Here is a 25,925-nt window from a genome sequence, read left to right as displayed (position 1 = left end):
GTTTTGAACAATGTGTTTTCTATATTTTTGGTATATTGTTTACTGACTGCTTGATGGTGTATATCATTTTGATGGCTTTGTTTATCATTTGAGAGCAGTGTTTGGTTTTGAGCACAGGTAAAACTGTTTTGAGGCGAGAGTTTGATTTTGCAAGAGGAGTCAGAGGTTTTGTAAATACTGCTTGAAGATGAGGTTTTGTGTTTAATGTTTAAGAAATTGAGCAAGGTTTTAGAAATTGTGTTTTAGCAATTGAGAAAAAACTGTAATTTTGTCTAATGCAGCTACAGAGTGGATCCACTGTACAATTGAGAAATGAGAAAACTATATGAACTTTATTTGAGAGTTTCTTATATATGCCTCAATCTCAGGAAATTACGTATATTCTTTAGAAAACATTTGAAAGCATTAACAAACAATTTACACACTTTTTTTCATGATTTCATTTTGCGATCAATGAAATGGAAGGCTGTACAGACAAAAGAAAGGAGGACTAAGATCCTAGAGTCACAGAGATTTGTAGCGTTGATAAGTGACTGTGGAACTTCACATAATAAATGTTTCATGTCATAGCAACATAATTACATGTGCCAGCATGTCACAGATTTTTGTAAATAATAATATTTAATAATAATAAATAAAATAAAGGCCCTCCCAGTCAGATGAAGGTTCAGCATCCTGGACAGAGACAGCAGCTACCTGCTCTGTTGTCAGTTCAGCACCTCAGACAGGAAACTCCACCTGTACTGTACTCACCTGGGAGACAGACACAGCTGCAGCCAATCACAAAGCATCCTGATACACCACAGAAGGAGCTCTATGATTTGTAATACAAATCCAACAAACAGTTTTGTCTCTATGATAAAATGTCACTTTAATACACTGAAGATTAATGAGGTAAGTAATTAAAACGAATTCAATAAATCATGGAGAATAAAGTGTGAAGCAAATTCTCTGTAATATGTGACTCACTTTGGTCTTGTTTCATGTATTTTACATTCACAATTTAAATAAAGACAAAATATACTGGTGGAAAATACAAAGACACGGAGTCAGATACTTTTTTTTCTTTTGGTATACATATAATCACATCATTTTAAAAATATATCTTTTCACTTTGACTTTTTATATGAATGAAAAGTCTTACGGGAGACACGTTGTCCCTGATTCATGATGTTGTTCAATAGGTGGCGCCAAAGAGTTAACCATTAACCTTCATGAAAGACCAAAGAAGAAGAACACTAGGACCGCCTCTGTTTTCTGTTACGTCCTCAGACAAGCTGTAAATATCTGGGGATACTGCAGACAGTTATTATTGTACGATAACCATCTGAACAGTAAAAATGAGTGGCAGAGGAAAGGGAGGAAAAGGACTCGGTAAAGGAGGCGCCAAGCGTCACCGTAAAGTTCTCCGTGATAACATCCAGGGAATCACCAAGCCCGCTATCCGCCGTCTGGCTCGCCGTGGTGGAGTCAAGCGTATCTCCGGTCTGATCTACGAGGAGACTCGCGGTGTGTTGAAGGTTTTCCTGGAGAACGTCATCCGTGATGCCGTCACCTACACCGAGCACGCCAAGAGAAAGACCGTGACTGCCATGGATGTGGTGTATGCTCTGAAGAGGCAGGGTCGCACTCTGTACGGCTTCGGCGGTTAAATTCCCTATTCTCTTCACTATACAAAAACCAAAGGTCCTTTTAAGGGCCCCTCACTACTTCCAGAAGAGTTGGCTTCCTTTTGTTAGAATGGAAACTTAACAAACTACCAACCATTACCTAGTAGTACTAAACCTTAACATTGTGTATTGTACCTACTGAAGTCATAATGTTTATGTACTATATATATATATATATATATATATATATATATATATATATATATATATAAAAATAAACCATAGGAACCTCTTAACTGGTGTTTTTAAAAACTGGAACTGTAATCTTAAAGGTGTCTGCCCAAAGGTTTGTCCTCAAGGCTGCTCTGTGAATGTGAGTACATGTCAAATGATGACCTCAGTTGCACCTCATTTCAGGAAACTAAATACTGTCAATGTATGTCTTTTGTACTGTAATTTAAAATAAAGCTGCAAAATCAATTTTTGGATCACATGGCTATTTTCCCTTCAGCATTTATGCTCTTTAAATGTCACTAGATAAAAATCAGAACTGTTCATACAGGTATCAATTTATTTGAAATTCCATCACCCAGTCACTGTACTTAAAACAGCATATTAAGCTGCATCTAACTCAGCTACAGTGTTACTTTACAGCACTACACACAGCAAAGGTGTTTGGGGGCCCTAAATGCAAGCGATGCAGCATGTTCCTTTTAAAAATGTTTATGGTAAACTTGGAAAACAAGGTGACATAACATAAAAACTCTCCCCACCCATCCAAAACAGTAGTGGTAAGAATTCTTGCTCTTTTTAGTGAACTGGATCATTTGGCTCGGCTCCCAAACGGCTCTTCATTTTACCACTTATACCTTATATAATTCAGGCAAATTTAGCACTGTTTTGACTTGTGATTTGTATTTGAATGCATATATCACTTTACATTGCATTTACAGTTGTAAAATCCCTTGTAACTCCCTGAAACCACCCAATGAATGCACTAACTTGCTTGAAGAACCACTCTGCTACACAAAGCAGATAGGAACGCCTATAAAACCTAAGCATAGAAATTTTAAAAAGGACCTTTTATTTTTTTATATTTATATAAACACACACACACAAAGTACTGAGAGCCAGCTCTCTGAACCGGCTCGTTCACGACCGACACATCACTACAAAACAGTATAATTGTAGCATACACTCCGAAAGATGGTTTTAATATGTATTGCTGTTTCAGCTAAATCAGCTCCGTAAACAAATCATCAATTAATTAAATGTCACCATAAGCGCACAAAACACACCAACCTTGTGTCTCCTGGGGGAGTTGCCAAAACACACTCTTTGTTGCCATTTGTATACAGTATATATAAAAATAGAATTAGATGTTCTTAGAAACGACACAAATCATTAAATTTATTACAAAATGGGTTTGCTATAATAATAATAATAATAACGCAACTTAACTTACTTAAATGAATACAAATGCAATGGACCAGCATCCATATTAATGTGCAAGCAATAAAAAACAAAAAAACTATACTGGTGATTCAGGTAGTATGTAACACTGCAACCCCTTCAGAACCATTTTGGATCTGTTTCTTTGATTGTGATATCAGCAAAAGCAAAATTATCTTGAACCAGCATCTATTTTAAAGTGCAAACAATGAAAGGGTGATATGGTTCAGTTCGTTAATTCAAGAAGATTTTTTACAATAAGTCCTGCTGACCTCAGTATAAAATGTAAACATGTGTTTCAGATTTAAGGTTTCTTAGTGAAATATGTCAACATGGGACTATAGCTATGGTGCTTATAAATTTTGCACCGTAATCAAAACACTGTTGGGCAGCAGTATGGGGTCTTAATTTATTCAGTGATTCACTGTTACTAAGTGAAGTGTTTTAAATCCCTTTTCATTGTCTTTATAATATTCACAATCAGCTCCATGAGTAATGCTGCTGGAGGTCAATTTTGATAAGACTGGTTTTACAAAGAAGGGGGAAAAGAGCCAAATGGTTTATTTTAGCTCTGAAGAATCTGAACTGCTGAGTTACTCTGGGATTTCTAGTCTAAGTCTAAATCCTTACTTTCAACATAAGCCGAATACAATTGTTGTGTAACACGTAATGGAGCTTTTATTGATATCATAATAATGAATAACAAAAGACTTTGACATTTAATCATTAGTGTTTGTTTGAATTAAATATTAATCTTCAGCAGAAGAAATGTTCACAGCCACGGTGAGCAGCTCTGATATGAAGTCTGGCACCATAAGCCTCGGCCATCCTCAGTGTGTTTGCTGCTACCAGAATAACTTCAGTTTATTACAAAGTGATCGTCAACAGATGGTTGTTTTTACTTTGAGTCTCTGAACAAACATGTGGGGCAGCTGGAAAACGACTTTTGATGGAGCTCTGATTGATCTAAAAACATTTTAGGAGAGAAATGAGTGTGAAAAGTCGCCGCGCAGAGCTGGTCACGACGGGGAATGTGTGAGGTTTGGAGGCTCCCCAAACAAAATGCAGAGAGCATCAGAGCTCTACATGACCTGAACATGAAGAGACACAAGTCCGCTATCGGCTCCCTTCACTGTCAGCCTTCAGCTCTTCTCCCACATTTAGTTTAGAGTGTTTTATCGATGAGGAGAAAACACAAGTGGCACGGCGTTCAGACTGCACAGAGGAGCCACGGGCTGGGTTGAGTCTCCACGGTTCTCATGGTGTGTTTAAGTGCAGCCTCGCTGCTCTGAGCTCTCCAACAGTCCAGTCACACTCTCGTGTTGTCCTGAGTACGAACGGAAGACAAGATGGCAGAAGTAGCTCCAGCTCCAGCCGCCGCTCCGGCGAAAGCGGCCAAGAAGAAGGCGGCGACCAAACCGAAGAAGGCTGGCCCCAGCGTCAGAGACCTCATCGTCAAGTCTGTGTCCGCATCCAAGGAGCGCAGCGGCGTGTCTCTGGCCGCCGTCAAGAAGGCTCTGTCTGCCGGAGGTTACGATGTGGAGAAGAACAAGGCCCGCGTTAAGGTCGCCATCAAGGCTCTGGTCGCTAAGGGGACTCTGGTCCAGACCAAGGGCACCGGGGCATCCGGCTCCTTCAAGATGAACAAGAAGGCTGCTGAGCCCAAAGCCAAGAAGCCGGTCAAGAAAGCCGCTCCTAAAGCCAAGAAGCCCGCAGCCAAGAAACCCGCAACACCCAAGAAGCCCAAGGCAGCAGCAGCAAAGAAGCCGGCAGCCAAGAAATCCCCCAAGAAAGTCAAGAAGCCCAAGGCCGTGGCAGCCAAGAAAGCAGCTAAGAGCCCCAAGAAGCCCACCAAGAGCCCCAAGAAAGTGGCACCCAAGAAGGCCCCTGCAGCCAAGAAAGCTCCCGCTAAGAAGGCTGCCAAGCCCAAAGCCAAGAAGGCAGCACCCAAGAAGAAGTGAGCTGTCTTCACTCACAACTAACGACAACAAACGGCTCTTTTAAGAGCCAACCACATCATTCATAAAGAGTTTATTCCTGAATATAGTCAATGTTAATTCATTGTATTAGGACTTGATTTAAGAAGAGGGACATATTAAATATAGCTAGTTGGATGGAACTGCTGACATGAAGTGATGGCATTCAATGCAATTAGAAATCTTAAAATATAAACCTCAAAGGAGAGACGCATTTCCACAAAACCACATTGCATTATGAGATTATTATGGGATTTGTTATTGATTTTCTTTTGGTGATACTTTTTATATATAGTATCTTTAGACTAGACTTCAGACTTTTCTCTTGTAGTGATGGGAATTCCGGCTCTTCTTAGTGAGTTGGATCATTTGGCTCAGCTCACCAAGAAGAGCCAGCTCTTTGAGCTCCCAAGTGGCTCTTCATTTTACCTTTTATACTTGAGGCATTTATACTCTGAATTTAGCAATGTTTTTACTTGTGATTTGTATTTGAACACATATCACTTGAATTTCAACAATTTGCTCTAGCCAATTGAATTTACAGTTGTAAAATTCCTTGTAACTCCCTGAAACCACCCAATGAATGCACTAACTTGCTTGAGGAACCACTCTGCTACACAAAGCAGATAGAAACGCCTATAAAAGCCTAAGCATAGGAATATTAAAAGGGTAGCTATTGACATTTTATTTGTATACACACACACACACACACACACACACACAATGTACTGAAACAAAGAGAAATTAAATAACAGCACTCAAAGAAATACACTTTGTCAATGCCCACCACTGACATATGGACAAAATGTCTTTGGTATAGTGTAAAAAATATAAGAACAGCTATCGGACGGACGGGAGCCGGCTCCCATCGTTCGTCGTGGAAATTCGATAAAGACTGAGGACACGATCAGTATTAAATGAGAACTTTATTCTTGGCCAAGGAGTAGACATTTCTCCCCCTTCCTTTCCTCTGAGACCAGATCTGCTTTACTCCCCCTTCTACACCGTGGCTGGTACCAACATCTCCGGGACAGAGAGAATAAAAACATATATCAAACCATCAGGAGGCAGTCTCCTAAGTAGGACAAAGTACATACAAAGTTAAACACAAAAATATAATTGTACAATAAAGGTTACAAAGATTTTTTCCACTACCTTAACTTAAGAGCCCACTCTTTGAACCACCTTGTTCGCGACCGACACATCACTATTCCCTTGATGTTGCTCTTTCAAGAGCCAACCACATCTTCTATTAAGAGGTTAATCCTTTTTATTGTGCAAAAAGGCATTATGATATATATCACATTTATTATAAGTGGATACCTTAATCTTATTCACAAAAAAATATTAATTACCTCAGCATACTCTTATCTTACCTTATTTCATAGCAGATGTTGACACTATTTTTGTGTGTTATTTCTGAAGGTGCTCATAAACTTGAGAAGTACACTTCATGTGCCTGGTCCTTTTCATTGAGCAGGAGAGGTTCAACATGTTGATCAAAGTCACAATGATCTCCATAAATAAGTGATTTTATGTATATTTAAAATCCAATGCAGCACTGTCTTCTACATACATGAATTTGATTTAAAGGAGAATGTGGATTTAAGGAATCCTGACTTTTCTGTCTGAGCAAAAGAATCAATTATTGATCTGTAAATGATCAAATAAATGCTGTAATGAACAAATAATGCTCAAATCAATGTTAAATGCAATTCAAGGTCATACCATTTGGGAACAGGGGAATCAAGTTTGTGTCCCATTTTATAAAAGTTTAGGTAATAATTTAAAGTATATTAGTAGACCTGATATAACAGCATTATGCCACCAGCTGTGTTGTTGCTAACAAGGCAATTTAAATATAGTCCAGTCTTAAGTTATTCTACTTATACACACACTTGAACATTACCGTGTATATGTATGTGCACCTTTATTCCCCGTGGTCTTGAGCACTTGTTTTGGTTTTAGAGCAGCCATTTACTGTTACTATAACATTCACTGTGCCCCTTTATTACTTTGATTGTATGGTAACCACATTGAGCCTTGAGATGAAGTGTGAAAGTCTAAGTGTAAATCATAATGCAGTGTTTTCTTTTAAGTAGGTGGTAAAGATAGGAAACAGCAGTTTAAAATACAAGTGTGGTGGCTCTTAAAAGAGCCTTTGTGTTGCGTCCAGCAGTGAGCAGGTTTACTTGGACTTGGCGGGCTTCTCGGTCTTCTTGGGCAGAAGAACAGCCTGGATGTTGGGCAGCACACCGCCCTGAGCGATGGTCACTCCGCCCAGCAGTTTGTTGAGCTCCTCGTCGTTGCGGACAGCCAGCTGCAGGTGACGGGGGATGATACGAGTCTTCTTGTTGTCGCGGGCAGCGTTTCCAGCCAACTCCAGGATCTCAGCGGTCAGGTACTCCAGCACGGCCGCCAGGTAGACGGGGGCACCGGCTCCAACACGCTCGGCATAGTTGCCTTTACGCAGCAGCCTGTGGACACGGCCGACGGGGAACTGAAGCCCGGCACGGGAGGAGCGGGTCTTTGCCTTAGCTCTGGCTTTGCCACCGGTTTTCCCTCGGCCACTCATTTTTAAGTTACTTTCTAGAGTTACGACTCAAAGAAAATGTGGCGACTACAGACAATCCTCGGTTATATTGTCAGGGAGCGAGAGGAGGGGGTCTTGTCAGACCAACCAGAAAACAGGTTTCTACAGAGGGGGCCGCTTTGGATTTTGGCGGACTTCTTTCTACTGATTTTCCGCCAATAAGCAGCGGAGATTTGGGCGGTGGGTCGCTCCTGAAGGCGGCGCTGAGCTCCAGCAGGAGCCCCTAACCAATCAGGAGCCGGAGGTCTGAAGCAGCGTCACCATTTCACAGCCGGTCTCACAGTTTAAGAGCAGCGTGTCTCCTCTCTTTACTACACTTTTCTCCTGTTCAGAGAAAGAAAGAACGATGGCAAGAACCAAGCAGACCGCTCGTAAATCCACCGGAGGCAAAGCCCCCAGGAAGCAGCTGGCCACCAAGGCTGCCCGTAAGAGCGCCCCGGCCACCGGCGGCGTGAAGAAGCCTCACCGTTACAGGCCCGGTACCGTGGCTCTGAGAGAGATCCGTCGCTACCAGAAATCCACCGAGCTGCTCATCCGCAAGCTGCCCTTCCAGCGCCTGGTCAGAGAAATCGCTCAGGATTTCAAGACCGACCTGCGCTTCCAGAGCTCCGCTGTCATGGCTCTGCAGGAGGCCAGCGAGGCTTACCTGGTCGGCCTCTTCGAGGACACCAACCTGTGCGCCATCCACGCCAAGAGAGTCACCATCATGCCCAAAGACATTCAGCTGGCCCGCCGCATCCGTGGAGAGCGCGCTTAAACTGTCTGCTCATCCCTCAAACACAAAGGCTCTTTTAAGAGCCACCTCACTCCTCACTAAAGAACTTACTCCTTTGCTGATGATTGGTTGCTGAAATGAATACGTTAAATATCAAAATCTGCCTTGCCTGTCATTGTCGTTAATACCCTTTTGTCACAAACTGAGCCCAGGAAATATGTATACAGCACAGATTTGTTTTTTGTTTTTTTTTTAAAGGAAAAACACTAAAGTAAGGTAAAATGAGTTGACTGATGTTTAGGAGCAATTGATATGGACGTAAAGTTACCTTTTGGGTATAGTGTCATCTCCAGGAACCATGGAGTCTGGCCGAGTAGTCAAATTTGCTTAGGAACCTTCCTAACTGAGTGAAATAACCTGGAAGGTATTAACGTGGGCATAATGTAACAGGTGCGGCAGTAGCTTAGTTCATTGGGATTTGACTTGGGACGGTGGCCGGTTCAAGTCCCGCATGGACCAAATATGGAAGGTGGACTAGTAGCTTGAGAGGTGCCAGTTCACCTCCTGGGCACTGCCGAGGTGACCACCTCTCCTGAGCAAGGCACCGATCCACCCCAACTGCTTGCTGGGCGCTTCTCAGGGGGGCTGCCCATCACTCCAACATTGCATGTCTATGCCTTGTACTTCATGTGTGTATCTGGGTTAAAGAAGAGAAAAATAATTAAAGAATTTCCCCATTCGTGGGATTAATAAAGTATATCTATCCATGATAAGAGCTGTAGGATTTCTCAAACTGTTAAGAAAGATCTCCACTGCTTCCTTTATCTCCTTTAGGATACACCGGACCATCCTTTACGAAAGGAAAGGAGGTAACAAAAAACGACAAAAAACAACACACCGTTGAGTCATTCACAACCAGGCATCAGGTTATTTTACAGTGTGATGCAGACTGCAGCAAAGAGAGAGAGTGACGGATGTGTTGACGCGATGTAAAAACTTTGAATCATGAAGTGTGTTCTGTTGTTGACTGGAGCTGCAGATCATCATGAAGTTACCATTGCTGATTAATCATATATCTTTGCCATAACTTGTTAATATTTATTTTTTAATATTTAACAATTTCTATATGAGTGGACTGGAGGGTGAGCGACCATACCAGAGTAACAAACACTTCATTTGACTTGTGACAGGTGGTCAAAAATAATTTATTATTTGAATTCTGACGTTGATAATGAGTCACATTTTTCAACGGTTTGTCTAAGTTTATATTACCTGCATGAAACAACACGGTAAGAGCAGTATCTCAGGTGCGCGTTTTGTAGTCCATCTTCTGAACTTTGTAGTTTTACCACAGATCACGTCAATAACATTTGCTGTCGCATAATGACATAGTCTAAGTGTAAGAGCAGTAGGATTCTCTGAACACCGCAATCGTCTTCTCCTAACTCCTTATGAATTCTCCTTCACATCTTTCCTTGACCTTGTGACGTTTTCCATTGAGGTCAAGGAAAAGTGGTTAGGAAAGGATTTGGGAACTATTTTTTTTTACTATTCGGCCGTACCCCTGGTCAGAGTATAGTATAGTATGATTTTTAATTAAACACATTAATGATTTTATATATGGTGAATTTATGAATTATAAATTATATATATATATGTATGCATTATAGCCATGGCCATATTTGTTTTTTGGAACCAGAGGTGACAACATTTGAATGAGAGCTGGTGGGTGACGTAATTTGAATTAGGCTGCACTTGGTTTTCTTCAAGCAGAAAGAAAAAGGCAGTCACAGAATGTTTTTTAGTATTATTATGATTATTATTATTATTATTATTACTACAGTTAAACAGTACACTAAAATGTAAAAAAAAAAAAAAAACATTTAAGGAGAAAAATAGTCACTGGAGTAACAGAATCTTGGTTCATATTTAATCATACCAGCTTAGTTTGAGTTTCATGTGCCTAGTGTGTTGCACTGGATGGACTCACTGAGATTCAGAATGGGACCATAATTCACAAAAGGAACATTGTGCTGTATAAGAAAAGACTTGAAAAGACTTGATTGAGACCATAAACCCATGAGAAAACTGGGCTAATAAATCAAGTGCCAAGTAGAGTGTAAATTACCCCATAAAAGGTCCATTGTTTTAGGTGAATTACCTTATTAATATGCAAGAAAAATTCTGTTTTTTAATACTGCATTAATATCTTTCTACTAGCAGTCAGTTTTGTTTATGTACAGAGGACCTATATGCCTTTCTATGCACTGTGGTAAGAGGAACTTTTATTTTAAAAAGCTTAATGTCCATTCTACTGCGTCTGCTACAGGAATCGTTCAGTCAGGCTACAGCACTCGTAAGAGATGGTCACACAGTGCAATCTAAGCCAATGTTTTCAGTTTGGACCCATAATGAGGCACAAACTCTTACGGTGGTCATAGTTTATGCTATATTCGATGTATTAAGTTGAAGTGAGAACATAAAAACCATAAACTTAACCAGCAGTTGAAGATCATTGCCACAAAATTACGGGGACCATTACATAGAGTAATTTCTCCATAAGACTCCACACAACCAAACTTATCATTTTAACAGCCTGTACATAGCAAAAAAATAATAAAAAAAATAAAAAAAAAAAAAATCGGTGCTTGGCTTTTGCTCAAATTATTGAATGAAGTGTAAAAAGTCATCGTCAACATGTCATTGATGTAAATAAAGCCGCTCCTGGTCAGGATGACGGTTCAAGGCTGCTACACAGAGCAGCACATGTTCAGCACCCTGGACAGAGACAGCAGCTACCTGCTCTGTTGGTGTCAGTTCAGCACCTCAGACAGGAAGCTCCACCTGTACTCACCTGAGAGAGAGACACAGCTGCAGCCAATCACAAAGCATCCTGATACACCACAGGAGGAACTCATCTGATTAGTAATACAACAGCAACGAACTGTTTTAGTCTTTATGATAAAATGTCACTTCATCATACAGCATATTAATGACCTATATGACCTGACTACATGTGCGCAGGAGACATGTTGTCCCTGATTCATGATGTTGTTCAATAGGTGGCGCCGAAGAGTTAACCATTAACCTTCATGAAAGACCAAAGAAGAAGAACACTAGGACCGCCTCTGTTTTCTATTACGTCCTCAGACAAGCTGTAAATATCTGGGGATACTGCAGACAGTTATTATTGAACAGTAACCATCTGAACAGTAAAAATGAGTGGCAGAGGAAAGGGAGGAAAAGGACTCGGTAAAGGAGGCGCCAAGCGTCACCGTAAAGTTCTCCGTGATAACATCCAGGGAATCACCAAGCCCGCTATCCGCCGTCTGGCTCGCCGTGGTGGAGTCAAGCGTATCTCCGGTCTGATCTACGAGGAGACTCGCGGTGTGTTGAAGGTTTTCCTGGAGAACGTCATCCGTGATGCCGTCACCTACACCGAGCACGCCAAGAGAAAGACCGTGACCGCCATGGATGTGGTGTATGCTCTGAAGAGGCAGGGTCGCACTCTGTACGGTTTCGGCGGTTAAACTCATTATTCTCTTTACTATTAAAACCAAAGGTCCTTTTAAGGGCCCCTCACTACTTCCAGAAGAGTTGGCTTCCTTTTGTTAGAAGGGAAACTTAAACTACCAACCATTACCTAGTAGTACTGAACCTTAACATTGTGTATTGTACCTACTGAAGTCATGTTTATATTTATTTTTTTAAAACCTTAGGAACCTCTTACCCAGTGTTTTCTAAAAACTCTAAAAACTGTAGTCTTAAAAGTCTCTGCCCAAAAAAAAGGGGGCTCACTTTGAATGATCTGTCATTTTCGCGGTGTAGGCTCGTCTTCACCCCGGTAAACTCTACTGTCAGACATACCTCTGCAAGCATGTTGTAGCGGCAATCCTCTATTAGTCCGTTTATCCTTTATGTCGCCACCATTAAGCAACCCATCAGTTTTAAGCTTGACTGGTAATGAATCTTCCGATGACGTAACTCTTGTTCAAAAGAAACTTTACTTTAAAAGCAAAAACAAAGTTACAAGATTCAATCTTAAACAAACTGCCAAAAAACTGTGTTGCTCTTTAGGCTGCTTAATCATGTCTGACGTCTGCCTGTCTAAGTGGCTGTGACTAAAGGAACATTTCAAACATTTTACAACTAACCTGTTAAACACCATTAACATTGTCATTATGGCTCTTACACATGTCAATAAATCAAGACAATAAAGCCCCGTTGTGGCTGGCTATAGTGGCTACAGGTCATAAGTCCCGCACCCTTCATTAACGTGACACTAAAAACTCAAAGTACTCTTCAAATAAAGTTTCTCCAAACGTGTTTGTTCATCTAGGCATTTATTATCACGATAATCCATGTCCAAGAGTCCATTTCCCCGGATAAGATGGGTTTTATTCGTTATTTGCCACTATAAACATGCTCGGACCTCCTCCTCAAGCTTTTATTTTGGCACTTCCGGTTTCCGGCATTTGAATTTTAGCCAAATATTTAGTTTCACTCGAAACATTTAGCTTTTACATTTGGATTTAAATAATATCCAAATATTGTTCTAAATGTGCAAAAAAGTGACTCAAATTCAAACCAGTTTTTTTAAACATGCATTGGATGTTGAACGTGTCCATAAACAGTCACCTCTTTCAGATTTGTACATTGTCTTTCAGAATAACTGGAGTTGAACTAGTGAAGACCTTTCCTCTTCACTGGATGCTCAGCAGTTTAAGATGTACAAATCATGCAGTGGGTTACAGAAAAGTGAGATGTTCACACAGTGTCCTCCAGCTTCCTCTCACAGTTTAAGACATGACTGTAATGGTAACTTTAATTATTGCCTGTAGATGTGAAATGTCGGCTGTCCCAAGATGAACAGGCAATTGGATCCCTGCCTCTCAAGTCAGCAATTTATTCATTAGTTGTTGTTTTAAGTTTTACAAGAGGACGTTATAAATGTCCTAGTTTCTTGAAACACAGCTTTTAGTTGAGATGGTGGATGGTCCTGAAAAGGACCTTTGTGTTGTAAACAGCGAGTTTACTTGGAGCTGGTGTACTTGGTGACTGCCTTGGTTCCCTCAGACACGGCGTGCTTGGCCAGCTCACCGGGCAGCAGGAGGCGGACAGCGGTCTGGATCTCCCTGGAGGTGATGGTAGAGCGCTTGTTGTAGTGAGCCAGACGAGAGGCCTCTCCAGCGATGCGCTCAAAGATGTCGCTCACGAAGGAGTTCATGATGCCCATAGCCTTGGAGGAGATCCCGGTGTCGGGATGGACCTGCTTCAGGACCTTGTACACGTAGATAGCATAGCTCTCCTTCCTGGTGCGTCTCCTCTTCTTGCCGGTCTTGGTGGCTTTAGAGACGGCTTTCTTGGAGCCCTTCTTCGGTGCTTTAGCTACTTCTGGCATGTTTGCTTCAGACGAGTATCACTGAAACTTGTGATACGGGTGTTGTCGGAGCGCTTTATATGTATGTCCTGATGCAAATTACAATGTACTGGTGCTCGCACAGGATTGGCTGAGTTGTTGTGCCCGAGACGGAGCATGCGCCTTTACTCCTGACGTCTGAGCAGATTTTTTAAATGTGAAACGTAAACCCGAGAACTGTGAGTTCATGTGTCTTAAGTTCAGAGAGAAAATAAAAAAATAAAACCGTAAAATGCGACTGTGTGTTAACTCCTCTGTGTTTCAGGTCTCGCTTGTCAAAAGAAATTGTCTCTATCCCTGTTTACATATGTAAATGTACAGTTAAACACTAAGAATTGTCACCTGGTTTGAATATTTTAATTTGTTTCACAGCTATTGTGATGATAGTAGTGGTGACGGCAATTAACTTTTTATTTTCTGAACTGTTTAAACTTTTGTTTGAAATGTTAAATGCACATTGTTCCCATGTGTTAATGCCTTGTACCAGTGGTGCTGAGAAGGGTCAGTTCACTATGCAGCATGGTGAGCTAGTCATTCATCTTTTTTTTCCCTTTTCTTTTCTGAATTAGAGTGCAATATTGTAAAAAACTAAATCTAGACGGCTGCTTAATTTGTTTTGCTGTTGTAGGTTTTCCAGCAAACCTATCAGTTTCCACCGGAGCACATGGCTGACTCCTGTTGTCCAAAACAAAACCAAGAAAAAAGTGTGTCCTCCACGATGGTTGATTTTACAAGTTTATTCACCAAAGTACAAAAAATAAAAAGCATAAATTTCCTGCTGGTCCATACACACTACAAAACACAATTTTCAACAGGTCAGAAAAACCGTGTGCTCCTGTCACTCTCCCGTGATTCCAAACACTACTTTCTTAAAGATACAGGCGCTTATTTTATCTGCTTCACAGAAACTAATAATGACATTAAACAATGAACTATAAGCATTTATGTTCAAATAATAACTAAATGATAATCATGACTTCAATTAACTTATTTTTAAATGCAATCAAATTATTAAACCACCATGAAATCCAAATAGTCTCCATAATTTACTGAAATTTCCTATGAATTATTTATCAATAATACGGCACCTACAGCTGTGTTGCACTCCTGTTTTTTTAGTGTGCACTGAAAGTTGGTCACTTATGGCTTGAGATTTGTATTAGTTATAGTAACGATAACTTAAGTTACACTGCATACTAGTTTAGTTATACTGTAGTAACGATAATTTTTCAGTAATGTAATGAAGCATACTTTTCTTCCGTTCGCTGACTTTAGTAGCTTTCAGTTGACTATTCATGTTTTTTCCCCCCTCAACAGCACAGGTCCTGCTCATTTCAGTTGGTTTGGTGCAGTTTCAAACAACAAATTGTTAGTTTAGTGATATTGTTGTCTTGTCACCACACTCGCAGAGTAAATTGTTCTGGTAATTGAGTATTTTCATAATTTCGTATTTTCGTTGTTTGTTTGTTTTTTTCCCCCCCTCCCCAAATGTAGAACTTGTATATAGTAGCAGAGGAGAGTTCTTTAGTGAGGAGTGAGGTGGCTCTTAAAAGAGCCTTTGTGTTTGAGGGATGAGCAGACAGTTTAAGCGCGCTCTCCACGGATGCGGCGGGCCAGCTGTATGTCTTTGGGCATGATGGTGACTCTCTTGGCGTGGATGGCGCACAGGTTGGTGTCCTCGAAGAGGCCGACCAGGTAAGCCTCGCTGGCCTCCTGCAGAGCCATGACAGCGGAGCTCTGGAAGCGCAGGTCGGTCTTGAAATCCTGAGCGATTTCTCTGACCAGGCGCTGGAAGGGCAGCTTGCGGATGAGCAGCTCGGTGGATTTCTGGTAGCGACGGATCTCTCTCAGAGCCACGGTACCGGGCCTGTAACGATGAGGCTTCTTCACGCCGCCGGTGGCCGGGGCGCTCTTACGGGCAGCCTTGGTGGCCAGCTGCTTCCTGGGGGCTTTGCCTCCAGTGGATTTACGAGCGGTCTGCTTGGTTCTTGCCATCGTTCTTTCTTTCTCTGAACAGGAGAAAAGTGTAGTAAAGTGAGGAGACACGCTGCTCTTAAACTGTGAGACCGGCTGTGAAATGGTGACGCTGCTTCAGACCTCCGGCTCCTGATTGGTTAGGGGCTCCTGCTGGAGCTCAGCGCCGCCTTCAGGAGCGACCCACCGCCCAAATCTCCGCTGCTTATTGGCGGAAAATCAGTAGAAAGAAGTCCGCCAAAATCCAAAGCGCCCCCCTCTGTAGAAACCTGTTTTCTGGTTGGTCTGACAAGACCCCCTCCTCTCGCTCCCTGACAATATAACCGAGGGTTGTGTCTGTAGTCGCCACATTTTCTTTGAGTCGTAACTCTAGAAAGTAACTTAAACATGAGTGGCCGAGGGAAAACCGGTGGCAAAGCCAGAGCTAAGGCAAAGACCCGCTCCTCCCGTGCCGGGCTTCAGTTCCCCGTCGGCCGTGTCCACAGGCTGCTGCGTAAAGGCAACTATGCCGAGCGTGTTGGAGCCGGTGCCCCCGTCTACCTGGCGGCCGTGCTGGAGTACCTGACCGCTGAGATCCTGGAGTTGGCTGGAAACGCTGCCCGCGACAACAAGAAGACTCGTATCATCCCCCGTCACCTGCAGCTGGCTGTCCGCAACGACGAGGAGCTCAACAAACTGCTGGGCGGAGTGACCATCGCTCAGGGCGGTGTGCTGCCTAACATCCAGGCTGTTCTTCTGCCCAAGAAGACCGAGAAGCCCGCCAAGTCCAAGTAAACCTGCTCACTGCTGGACGCAACACAAAGGCTCTTTTAAGAGCCACCACACTTGTGTTTTAAACTGCTGTTTCCTATCTTTACCACCTACTTAAAAGAAAACACTGCATTATGATTTACACTTAGACTTTCACACTTCATCTCAAGGCTCAATGTGGTTAAGTTACAATCAAACAGTAAGTGTTCTCTAGGCTACGTTAAAACCATTACAAGTACTAAACACTAAGGTGCACATACATATACATGTTAATGTTCAAGTGTGTGCAACATTACTTAAAACTCAACTTTTTTTTTTTTAAATCACCTGTTTGTTCAGTCAGCTGTGAGAATTTGGTGCATAAGCATGTATATTAAGTCGTGGTTTTGGAAGTGAGGGGAAAACAAGTTAGTGCATAGTGGTAAGTAAAATAAGACTTGCTGACCAGATGAACTTCACTAAGTATAGAAGCAGTTTTTTTTTTTTTTTTTTTTTTGTTTTTTTTTTTGCATTTTGCATTTTGGACAGGGAGGACAGACTAAAGGAGGCAATCTTTAAAAGTAGAGAAACCGTCTTCAACACAGGAGGACAACTTATACACCAACGAACAGCCACCTACAATGCTTCCTCACTTTCCAGGAGACCACTCGGGCAACAGTTGTCACAACGAGCATTAATGAACTAATTGGGAACAATGTTTTAGTTAGTGATCCTACCAATGCCATATACCTGGATCTTCCCACCAGAGCGAGAATGAAATGTCCTCACAAAGTTATTCCACATACAGTTGCCCCAGATTTGAACCTTTTTTGAAGAGTCTCTGACATCAAACTCATCACATCATCTCATGAATCTAATTGGATTCTATCTACAGTCAATTTATAGTGGATATAAAAAGTCACACCCCTTTTACATCAGCTTTTATCATGTAGAAAAAAAAAATAAAATAAATGTCAGAACATTTTCCACCATTAATGTGACCTATAACATGAACAATTCAATTGAAAAACAAGCTGGAATATTTTAAGAGGAAAAATAAACTTATACAAACACTAACCTGGTTGCATAAGTGGGCACACCTTAGTAACTAACATGTTGTCTTGAGATCTCAAGATAATTAACTCGCCATCACGAGAAAACGGAGGAATTAAATATATGAATACATGACCATTTAGGACAGGGATGTCCAAAGTACGGCCCGGGGGCCAGTCACGGCATACGGTCAGATTTGCGACCCGAAACTTAATTTTTATAATGTATTATTTACAGCCTGCTAGGATTGTCAGATACTGTATGGCTGGTAGATAGGCTTTTTTACGGAAGTCCTAAAGGGTCATACATACATACATACATTTTATTCCACCAGTTTTCCCATAATAACGAGATAATTTTCCTCTTCTTCCCATGATAACGAGATAATTTTCCTCTGTTTTCCCGAGATAATTAATTCAAGATCTCCCGAAAACAAAACAATAGTCTAGTGTATTAAATCATTGCAGGAAACATCATTTGTTCTTGTTTTGTCTCAAAACTCAAAACATTTCAAACAATTACTGAGTTTGAAATACAGATAGTCAGTTTTGATTTTCAGGGTATTTATGACAACATCAGGCTCAATTAGATTGCGCCTCTGATAAAGCTGAAGCCTTGCTAGCTGTCTTCTCAGATGACGCACACTAATGTGTACATTATCTATAGCAAGGCATAAAGCTATTTCAGCCTGTGTCAGGCCTTTATTGAAGAGATACGTGATGCAGTGATCAATATTCTCCTGCTCCTCTGACATTGCTACACTAAATAATGTTTCCTGCAATTATTTAATACACTAGACTATCGTTTTGTTTTCTCAAGATCTTGAATAAATTATCTCATTATCACGGGAAAATGGAGGAAAATTATCTGACACAAAATATTACTTTCTGAATGATTTTGTTAAAGAAAAGAGCAAGAGTGATACGTTTTAAACTCAAATGTTGACAGACTTTGCATTACTCACAATAAGTCATGTTTAGAATGAACATGATCTTGAGATTTGTATCAACTTCATGCAAGTTTTACGTAATCCATACAATTTATTCTTTGTTATCTGACTCCAGATGTGAAAGAAAGGAAGAAATGGTTTTTAGATTTGTTCACGCCTAATTGGCTTAGATTTAGTTACATTGTCATTTAAAAATATATATAATTGTGACAATGAAAACAAAATTGTTACAGAACAGTACATTTGTATTATACTTTTATATATAATTTTATTATTTTATTTTTTATTTTATTTTTTTTAAATGCTAGTATTTGCCCCTGGGCATCTTCACATTGTCAAATCTGGCCCTCTTTAAAAAAAAAAGAAGTTTGGACACCCCTGGCTTAGGGTTGCAGTGCCAAGTGCCTGGGCCACTTAGTCACAATTCAATATTCTTGTGAAAACCAACTTTAATAACAAAGTAACGAGGAAGGTACATTTGAAAAATGTATGATTTATTGAACATTAACAACTTAACTTAAAAATGATCCAAACATATTTCAACATTTTAACCTGGTCCATTACTGACTTGATATTGTCCTTCATGTGGATACCTGATTTAAGCTTGTGCCGATCCGTGTTTCAGCTGACTTCTCAGCTTATTGACCAATCTAGCTGCACTTTTTTCTGCGCCCTGTTGTGGAAATTTTCTCTGCTGCTGGCGAAGAATGAAATAGAGACTTCCGCCGGCCGACAAGGCTTTTATTTTCTTTGCAAAGAAAAGGTCATAATGATGATAAAATAAATTATAAAATAGCTACATCTTAATGTTGACATATTGTTGTGTCACTTTCACTTGTCACTTCTTGCCATTAAATTAAATTTTGTGCTTATTATCCTGTTATCTTCTTACTTTCATTCAATTTTGGTGCTGATAATTTTAAACAGGAATGGTGTTTTACAAAACTTTTGGTGTTCAGTATTGTCATTTGGCACTTAATTATATGACTATTTACCCTGTAGATGCTCCAGGGTCATTGAGTGTGCGTGCAAGGCGCACACTATATGTTATCCACCGCGCTTATTATTATTATTCTTACGCCCTTTTTTTGGCTCGCTATTCCTCCCAGAGTTTTTGTCGCACATACACAAAACGGGTATCAAAACGTGCGGCTCGGCCGGGACATGTGTGCTATGACTTTTCTAAGAGTTTTGCCAAACATTCTAACAGGTGCAGTAACTGCTCCCCTGATTACAGTTGGTCCTGGTTGCTTGGCAACCTCAGCCTGCGTGAAAGGGGAGGGGGGGGAGGGGCCACCAGACAGAAGCCGAGTGGCCATTTTAGTAGTTCTTGGCACTTAATTTGAACCTGTCTGTGTAAAATGGCAGACAGAGACAGCAGAGAGTTAGCGCAAGCTGTAAATACATGCTATTCGCAAACATTAGCGACCAATGCTAAAATTAGTGCTAATTAACATTAGCCACTAGGAATTAAATACATGTTAATTGTTAACAAGATAATGCTAACATGCTAATGCTAATTAACATTAGCCACTAGGAATTAAACACATGTTAATTACTAATATGCTAATGCTAACATACTAATGTTAACTGCTAGCGCATCAGTGTTAGCATGTAAGCGCTAGCTGCTCCTGTGTCTAAATAAGCATGTTAAAAATGACTATTTGAGGTGTGCTTTTTGGATACAGCCCACTCATCACTCTCAAAATGTCTTTTCTAGTACTGAATTTGCTGAGCAGTGTCAGTAATAATGCATGGGGACGACGGGGCCAGAGTCACGCACACTCAAAATTTCTTTAGAAATTTCTCTAGTTCTATATCAACTCAACCAGAGTTTGGCAGCTTTAGATTTTGACTTTAGATTTTGATTGAGTATATTATTTAAACCTTTTTTTGGCCCTTTCAAGCTTTTTATTTGATAGAGACAGCTGAAGAGTGACAGGAATGCGAGAAAAAGCCACAGGTTGGATTCAAACTCTGGGCTTCCGCAGCAAGGACTTGGCCCTTCACACATGGGGCGGCTGCTCTACCAACTGAGCTAAACGCCAACAGTATGTTATTTTAAAGAACTAGGTTCCCTGGTGCTGTGCTGTTTGTGGTTATGTGGTTCTTTAACTGCTAAAGAGAGGTGCAATTTAATGTGAGAGGATGATAAATCACTCAATAGACCTATGAACAATTTGTCCCCCACACTCCTAAAATGATGGCTATGCCCCTGGCTATAGAACAAAGAATGTCTGGTCCTCTTTACGAGCAATAGGACTCATCTTCACAAAAAATTACACTTCAGTAATATACAATATTATTTATTATATTTAGACTTTTATGTTTCAGTTTTCTCAAGATTGTGTAGCTACATTATATATAATAATAATAATAATAATAATCATATTTTTAATGAGAACATATCCTCCAACGAAAAGGAATCATTTAAGGTATTTGTTAGTATTGCCAACTACAAGCTATGGAAATCTAGATGGGCTGTGATTACAAATCAAACTTATTGACAGAGACGTTGTTTTTAAACAAATCATAACGGAACTTAGTAGGTGGCGAACTCTTGATACAAATAGTGTCCCGTGGCACTGTCAGACGTTCTGATTATGTTGCACCTGTTTATATAGGTGTGAGTGTGTTTATTTATGTGTATATGTATATATTCTGTATGTACGTGTACTTTTAATTATGGATATGTGTATTTTGTTTCTTTAATGTACTGTTTCCTTTGAGTGTATCTATACGTCTTTGTTTTTGTTTTGTATCCCTTTTTTAAATATGTATTTTCTCAAAATAAAATCTCAAAAAGCGAAAAAGTTAATCCATCATGGCTGCAGCCAGCAGCCATGGACATATTTATGGCTTCAAAACAGTGCCTCAGAAACCCTCGAGTGACGTCGCTCAGACTCTGTCCATTCTTTATACTGTCATTGTGTGATAGTGTTTTTTCCTCCAAAAACAGGTGGTGTAGAACCTAGAAAATATACTCTTATGCTATCTGAATCATAAATTAAGAATAATAATAGATTTATTAATGTCGACCGAGAGCACAGAATTCTCTTTGTGAAATATTACACATATAAGATGTAGTACTAAACTACTAGATATCACATGATTCTAATTACAGGACGGACATAACACACTGACAGGGACTCATGTAGCCTTCCTCAGAGAAAACGTGATGTCTGCTTTATGTAACACCACCACAAATAATCACTAAAAGTGTAATGTAAAAGTCACTCTGATCTGATATATTGTTTAATGTATCAGCAACTACATTTGCAGTATGTTCAGTATATTACACAGAATGTTTAGGCGCTAAGCCTCATACACAATGGAGTGATGGGATAGTAGAGACTGTATTCTTTTGGATGGGAAAAAAAAAAAAAAAAAAAAAAGTATATCTCAATTGTTATTAGTTGGCACGTAATGTAGGCTAATGTATGCTCCCCCAATTACAGATAACAGAGTTGGTTTAGTGGTGGGCTTGAACTCAGGTTTCTTCTAAGCAGTGAAGTGCTTATAATTACTACATTTTGTGTTTGTGTAGTTACATTTGGAGTAGACCTACCATCCCAGGATAGTGCGGTTAACATTTAATCATCAATGAATTAATGGTACAACGAAGCAGGAAGTCGCCCTTTCTGTTTAAGGTGTGTGGCCCTTAAAAGGACCTTTGGTTTTAATAAAGACAACAATGAGTTTAACCGCCGAAGCCGTACAGAGTGCGACCCTGCCTCTTCAGAGCATACACCACATCCATGGCGGTCACGGTCTTTCTCTTGGCGTGCTCGGTGTAGGTGACGGCATCACGGATGACGTTCTCCAGGAAAACCTTCAACACACCGCGAGTCTCCTCGTAGATCAGACCGGAGATACGCTTGACTCCACCACGGCGAGCCAGACGGCGGATAGCGGGCTTGGTGATTCCCTGGATGTTATCACGGAGAACTTTACGGTGACGCTTGGCGCCTCCTTTACCGAGTCCTTTTCCTCCTTTTCCTCTGCCACTCATTTTTACTGTTCAGATGGTTATCGCACAATAATAACTGTCTGCAGTATCCCCAGATATTTACAGCTTGTCTGAGGACGTAATAGAAAACAGAGGCGGTCCTAGTGTTCTTCTTCTTTGGTCTTTCATGAAGGTTGATAGGTTAACTCTTTGGTGCCACCTATTGAACAACATCATGAATCAGGGACAACATGTCTCCAGTAAGACTGTTTAATTTGTACCCCGCGTCCGGTACGCCTGTGTGTATAGCAGTCAGACAATCAAAATATGTTCCTGGGTTTCATCTTCATTACAATAAACCATTGCACAAATTTTGGTTATGACATAACAGCTCCATGAAACAATAGCTCGGACTGGCAAACTATTACAGTTTTCTCAATTGCTAAACACTAAAACCCATTGGCTGAACAAAGTTCTCAGTTGCCTAAACTCATGTAGCTAATTGTGCAGTCTGTTAATACCTTAAACCATTTCACATGGTAAAACACAATTTGCAGATTGCACTTACACTTTTCAGCAACACTCTAAACACATTCTCAAAACACATTATGCACTCTAATGCACCCAAATTTGTAAATACAAATAGAGCAGACATGTCATTGATTAAACACAACCACTCAAATGATTTCACTTGTTTCAAATTATGTGACAGAACCAATATAAGCCAGTTCAGAGAGTTAACAGGTTGTTGAAGGTGGGAATCAGAAAGTCTGAGAATGGATAGATGAAACTATGTGAGAGGATTGGGAGGAAGATGAAGACAAAGAGTGGAAATATATGATGAAATTCAAGCAACAATCACAGACCATGTTCTTGTCCATAGACTAACAATGAGGGAAGCAGGACATAAAACACAACCCAGTTTGAGACGATGTTCTGTCTGTTCCGATATACATTTGTAAAGTTCACTATTTATTGTACTGCACATCTACTTTCCATTTGTTAACAGTACAGACTACTCAATAGATTTTTTACTGGTTGCAGGTTCATATCAACAAAAGGACAAGAATTACAATATCACAGAGACTAAGGACAAGTTTGTAAGATGCAGGGTACAGTACTGTAAAAATAGGGGTACAAGGAGGAGGAAGAATAAAAAAAATGCAAAGAGCAAAGCAGAGTAGTCATTTCTGATCAATTTTGAGCTACTATGATAGAACGTCTTCATTCATCAAAAGAGAACGGTGGAAAAATTTGAAATCTGTTCTGATTAAAAATGGACCTCCCCTTCACAACTATTTTGAACAATATTTTCTATTTTGGGTGTATTGCTTACTGACAGTGAATCTAAATCCCATAGTCTTATTTGTTTTGACATTACATAACATGCCAGTGATTGATGCATCTACCTATTTCAGTTCACACTTTAACTGAGATTAAATGCCAGACGCCTCAAAGAGTGTTTCAGGATGTGTGTCCTGTTTAACAATATAACTTGCTGAAACCACAGCTAATAGGGAGTCTGTTAAATATTTGACCTTATGATGAGGGAGAAACAAGTAGTCTCCTTGAGTTATTAATTCTGATGCAGTAAGTTCTCTTGCCACAAGGCTGTTCAGACTGACAAACAGTAAGCAAACAAGTTGTTCAGTTTACCATCAGTCTCCATCTTCCCACAGTACTTTCGGTCGTCATTGCCGGTTATTAGCTGCCGAAGTGTTGTCTTTGTCTGCATATACGCAATACTTCTAGATCACATGGCTATTGTGAGAGAGATGCGTTAGTACATACACCGTGTCGCAATTCCATTATACATCTATCATGGAACAAGAAAACTGCTTTTAGTTGAGGTGGTGGGTGGTCCTGAATTAATACATTGTTAGGAAAAGATTTTTCTCCTAGAACCTTTTTTGGGTGAGAAAATAACAGAAATCAACTGATGTCATAAAAACAATCAATTGTCAAATTGGATTTTTCAAAATCAAATTGGCATAAAAACCTGACCTAATTGAGAAAAATGGATGTCATTTTTGGATTTAACAGTGTACAACAGTCCTAATTCAGTTGAAAAAACAAAATTAGTTTTGTAACTCTATTATTTAACATGATGTCCATAAACTCTATAACCTCTTTTAGATCTGTACATTGTCTTAAAGAATTACTGGAGAAGACCCGTCATCGTCACTGGATGCTCAGCTGTTGCAGTTTAAGATTTACAGATCATGCAGTGGGGCACTTGGATAAAAATAAGATGCTTCAAAATAACTTTGGACATGTAATAAGTAGACCAATTGTGGTAAAGCAGAGGGCTGTAGTATTAAAAGACAAAAGGCTTTAATACCAAATCTCAGTTTGCAGCAGAACCAGCAGCAACTTGTGTGTGAATGTTCAGTTTACTCAAGCTTCCTCCCACAGTCCAGACAATGTCTAATTGCCTGTAGACATGACAATTATCTGTCCCAGGATTAAAGGCCATTTGACCAGGGTGTAACCCTGCCCCAATCTGCAGTTTATTGCATTTAGTAATTGTTTTACCAGAGGATACATGTGGTAAAGATAACTGCCAAGTTTTGTAGATAAAAACAGCTCTTAGTTGAAGTGGTGGGTGGTCCTGAAAAGGACCTTTGTGTTGTAAACAGCGAGTTTACTTGGAGCTGGTGTACTTGGTGACGGCCTTGGTTCCCTCAGACACGGCGTGCTTGGCCAGCTCACCGGGCAGCAGGAGGCGGACAGCGGTCTGGATCTCCCTGGAGGTGATGGTAGAGCGCTTGTTGTAGTGAGCCAGACGAGAGGACTCTCCGGCGATGCGCTCAAAGATGTCGCTCACGAAGGAGTTCATGATGCCCATAGCCTTGGAGGAGATCCCGGTGTCGGGGTGGACCTGCTTCAGAACCTTGTACACGTAGATAGCATAGCTCTCCTTCCTGGTGCGTCTCCTCTTCTTGCCGGTCTTGGTGGCTTTAGAGACGGCTTTCTTGGAACCCTTCTTCGGCGCTTTCACTGTCTCAGGCATGTTTGAATAAGACTATTGAATTGACGCCTCTCGGACCGCTTTATATGTGTGTTGTTATGCAAATAAAGTGTGCTGTTTCCCGCACAGGATTGGCTGAGTTGTTGTGCCTGAGCGCGCATGCGCTGTAATAACAACGCGACCATTCACCACAAATTGTAAGTGCTTGTCCACCGCTCTGTGTCGGTACTATGAACAGTGCCACATCCACACCTTAATTATCACAGCATTTCACAGCACAAATGGTGACCTACAATAATCCAGAGGGACATCCTAGATGAAGACATCTGTAACCTTCTTTGTTACTGTCAAATATACAGTATATGATTGATACTGCTAAATAAAATAAATGATAAATAAGATAAATGGACTAACACCTATTTCTTAAAGCTAATCTTCAACCCCCTTTGGTCACACATTTAGTAAGATCTGACTTTCTCCTTACTGTAGTCATATTTCTATGTTATACAGAAATTTAAAAAGGCGTACTCAAAGG

The 25,925-nt window shown here is 40.5% G+C and overlaps 7 protein-coding genes across 7 annotated transcripts in view; 3 read left to right on the top strand and 4 right to left on the bottom strand.

Moving 5' to 3' along the window:
* The window catches only part of LOC109138242 (uncharacterized), a 48,745-nt gene extending 26,248 nt beyond the window's left edge, over positions 1-22,497 (bottom strand). The window contains 3 exon segments of the mRNA XM_027282651.1: positions 15,432-15,823; positions 16,127-16,474; positions 22,174-22,497. Coding sequence (XP_027138452.1) covers positions 15,432-15,823; positions 16,127-16,474; positions 22,174-22,482 — 1,049 coding nt within the window. The 5' untranslated portion in view covers positions 22,483-22,497.
* LOC104934941 (testis-specific H1 histone) lies at positions 1,290-11,926 on the top strand. The gene is made up of 5 exons (XM_027282462.1): positions 1,290-1,647; positions 4,395-5,019; positions 7,884-8,306; positions 9,643-9,653; positions 11,560-11,926. Exons 1-5 carry the CDS (start codon positions 1,341-1,343, stop codon positions 11,874-11,876), a joined length of 1,683 nt encoding a protein of 560 aa, XP_027138263.1. The 5' UTR covers positions 1,290-1,340; the 3' UTR covers positions 11,877-11,926.
* Positions 3,804-5,091, top strand: LOC109137648 (histone H1). Its single transcript, XM_019255975.2, has one exon. The coding sequence runs from the start codon at positions 4,412-4,414 to the stop codon at positions 5,021-5,023; it is 612 nt and encodes a 203-aa protein (XP_019111520.2). The 5' UTR covers positions 3,804-4,411; the 3' UTR covers positions 5,024-5,091.
* On the bottom strand, positions 7,176-7,647 carry LOC104939743 (histone H2A). The gene has a single exon (XM_019263858.2). It carries the CDS (start codon positions 7,611-7,613, stop codon positions 7,227-7,229), a length of 387 nt encoding a protein of 128 aa, XP_019119403.1. The 5' UTR covers positions 7,614-7,647; the 3' UTR covers positions 7,176-7,226.
* Positions 13,335-13,998, bottom strand: LOC113746589 (histone H2B 1/2-like). The gene has a single exon (XM_027282816.1). The coding sequence runs from the start codon at positions 13,745-13,747 to the stop codon at positions 13,379-13,381; it is 369 nt and encodes a 122-aa protein (XP_027138617.1). The 5' UTR covers positions 13,748-13,998; the 3' UTR covers positions 13,335-13,378.
* Positions 16,083-17,613, top strand: LOC113746588 (histone H2A-like). Its single transcript, XM_027282814.1, has 2 exons — positions 16,083-16,509; positions 17,018-17,613. Exons 1-2 carry the CDS (start codon positions 16,127-16,129, stop codon positions 17,172-17,174), a joined length of 540 nt encoding a protein of 179 aa, XP_027138615.1. The 5' UTR covers positions 16,083-16,126; the 3' UTR covers positions 17,175-17,613.
* Positions 22,498-25,023: 2,526 nt separating the features above from the next.
* LOC104932967 (histone H2B 1/2) lies at positions 25,024-25,443 on the bottom strand. Its single transcript, XM_010748312.3, has one exon. The coding sequence runs from the start codon at positions 25,430-25,432 to the stop codon at positions 25,064-25,066; it is 369 nt and encodes a 122-aa protein (XP_010746614.2). The 5' UTR covers positions 25,433-25,443; the 3' UTR covers positions 25,024-25,063.
* Positions 25,444-25,925: the final 482 nt, after the last annotated feature.

Source organism: Larimichthys crocea, chromosome X (assembly GCF_000972845.2).
Source record: "Larimichthys crocea isolate SSNF chromosome X, L_crocea_2.0, whole genome shotgun sequence".
In the NCBI taxonomy this organism is placed as follows: Eukaryota; Metazoa; Chordata; class Actinopteri; family Sciaenidae; genus Larimichthys; species Larimichthys crocea.
This window is presented reverse-complemented; position numbering and strand designations above follow the sequence as displayed.

Bases quoted from the DNA above. Each gene is read 5' to 3' on its own strand.
- LOC104934941 (XM_027282462.1), top strand. From the start codon at position 1,341: ATGAGTGGCAGAGGAAAGGGAGGAAAAGGACTCGGTAAAGGAGGCGCC. The intron at 1,648-4,394 runs GTTAAATTCCCT...TGTTGTCCTGAG, and splicing joins CACTCTGTACGGCTTCGGCG to TACGAACGGAAGACAAGATG. The intron at 5,020-7,883 runs GTGAGCTGTCTT...GGAGGTCTGAAG, and splicing joins AAGGCAGCACCCAAGAAGAA to CAGCGTCACCATTTCACAGC.
- LOC109137648 (XM_019255975.2), top strand. From the start codon at position 4,412: ATGGCAGAAGTAGCTCCAGCTCCAGCCGCCGCTCCGGCGAAAGCGGCC.
- LOC104939743 (XM_019263858.2), bottom strand. From the start codon at position 7,613: ATGAGTGGCCGAGGGAAAACCGGTGGCAAAGCCAGAGCTAAGGCAAAG.
- LOC113746589 (XM_027282816.1), bottom strand. From the start codon at position 13,747: ATGCCAGAAGTAGCTAAAGCACCGAAGAAGGGCTCCAAGAAAGCCGTC.
- LOC113746588 (XM_027282814.1), top strand. From the start codon at position 16,127: ATGAGTGGCCGAGGGAAAACCGGTGGCAAAGCCAGAGCTAAGGCAAAG. The intron at 16,510-17,017 runs GTAAACCTGCTC...CATTTTGGACAG, and splicing joins GAGAAGCCCGCCAAGTCCAA to GGAGGACAGACTAAAGGAGG.
- LOC104932967 (XM_010748312.3), bottom strand. From the start codon at position 25,432: ATGCCTGAGACAGTGAAAGCGCCGAAGAAGGGTTCCAAGAAAGCCGTC.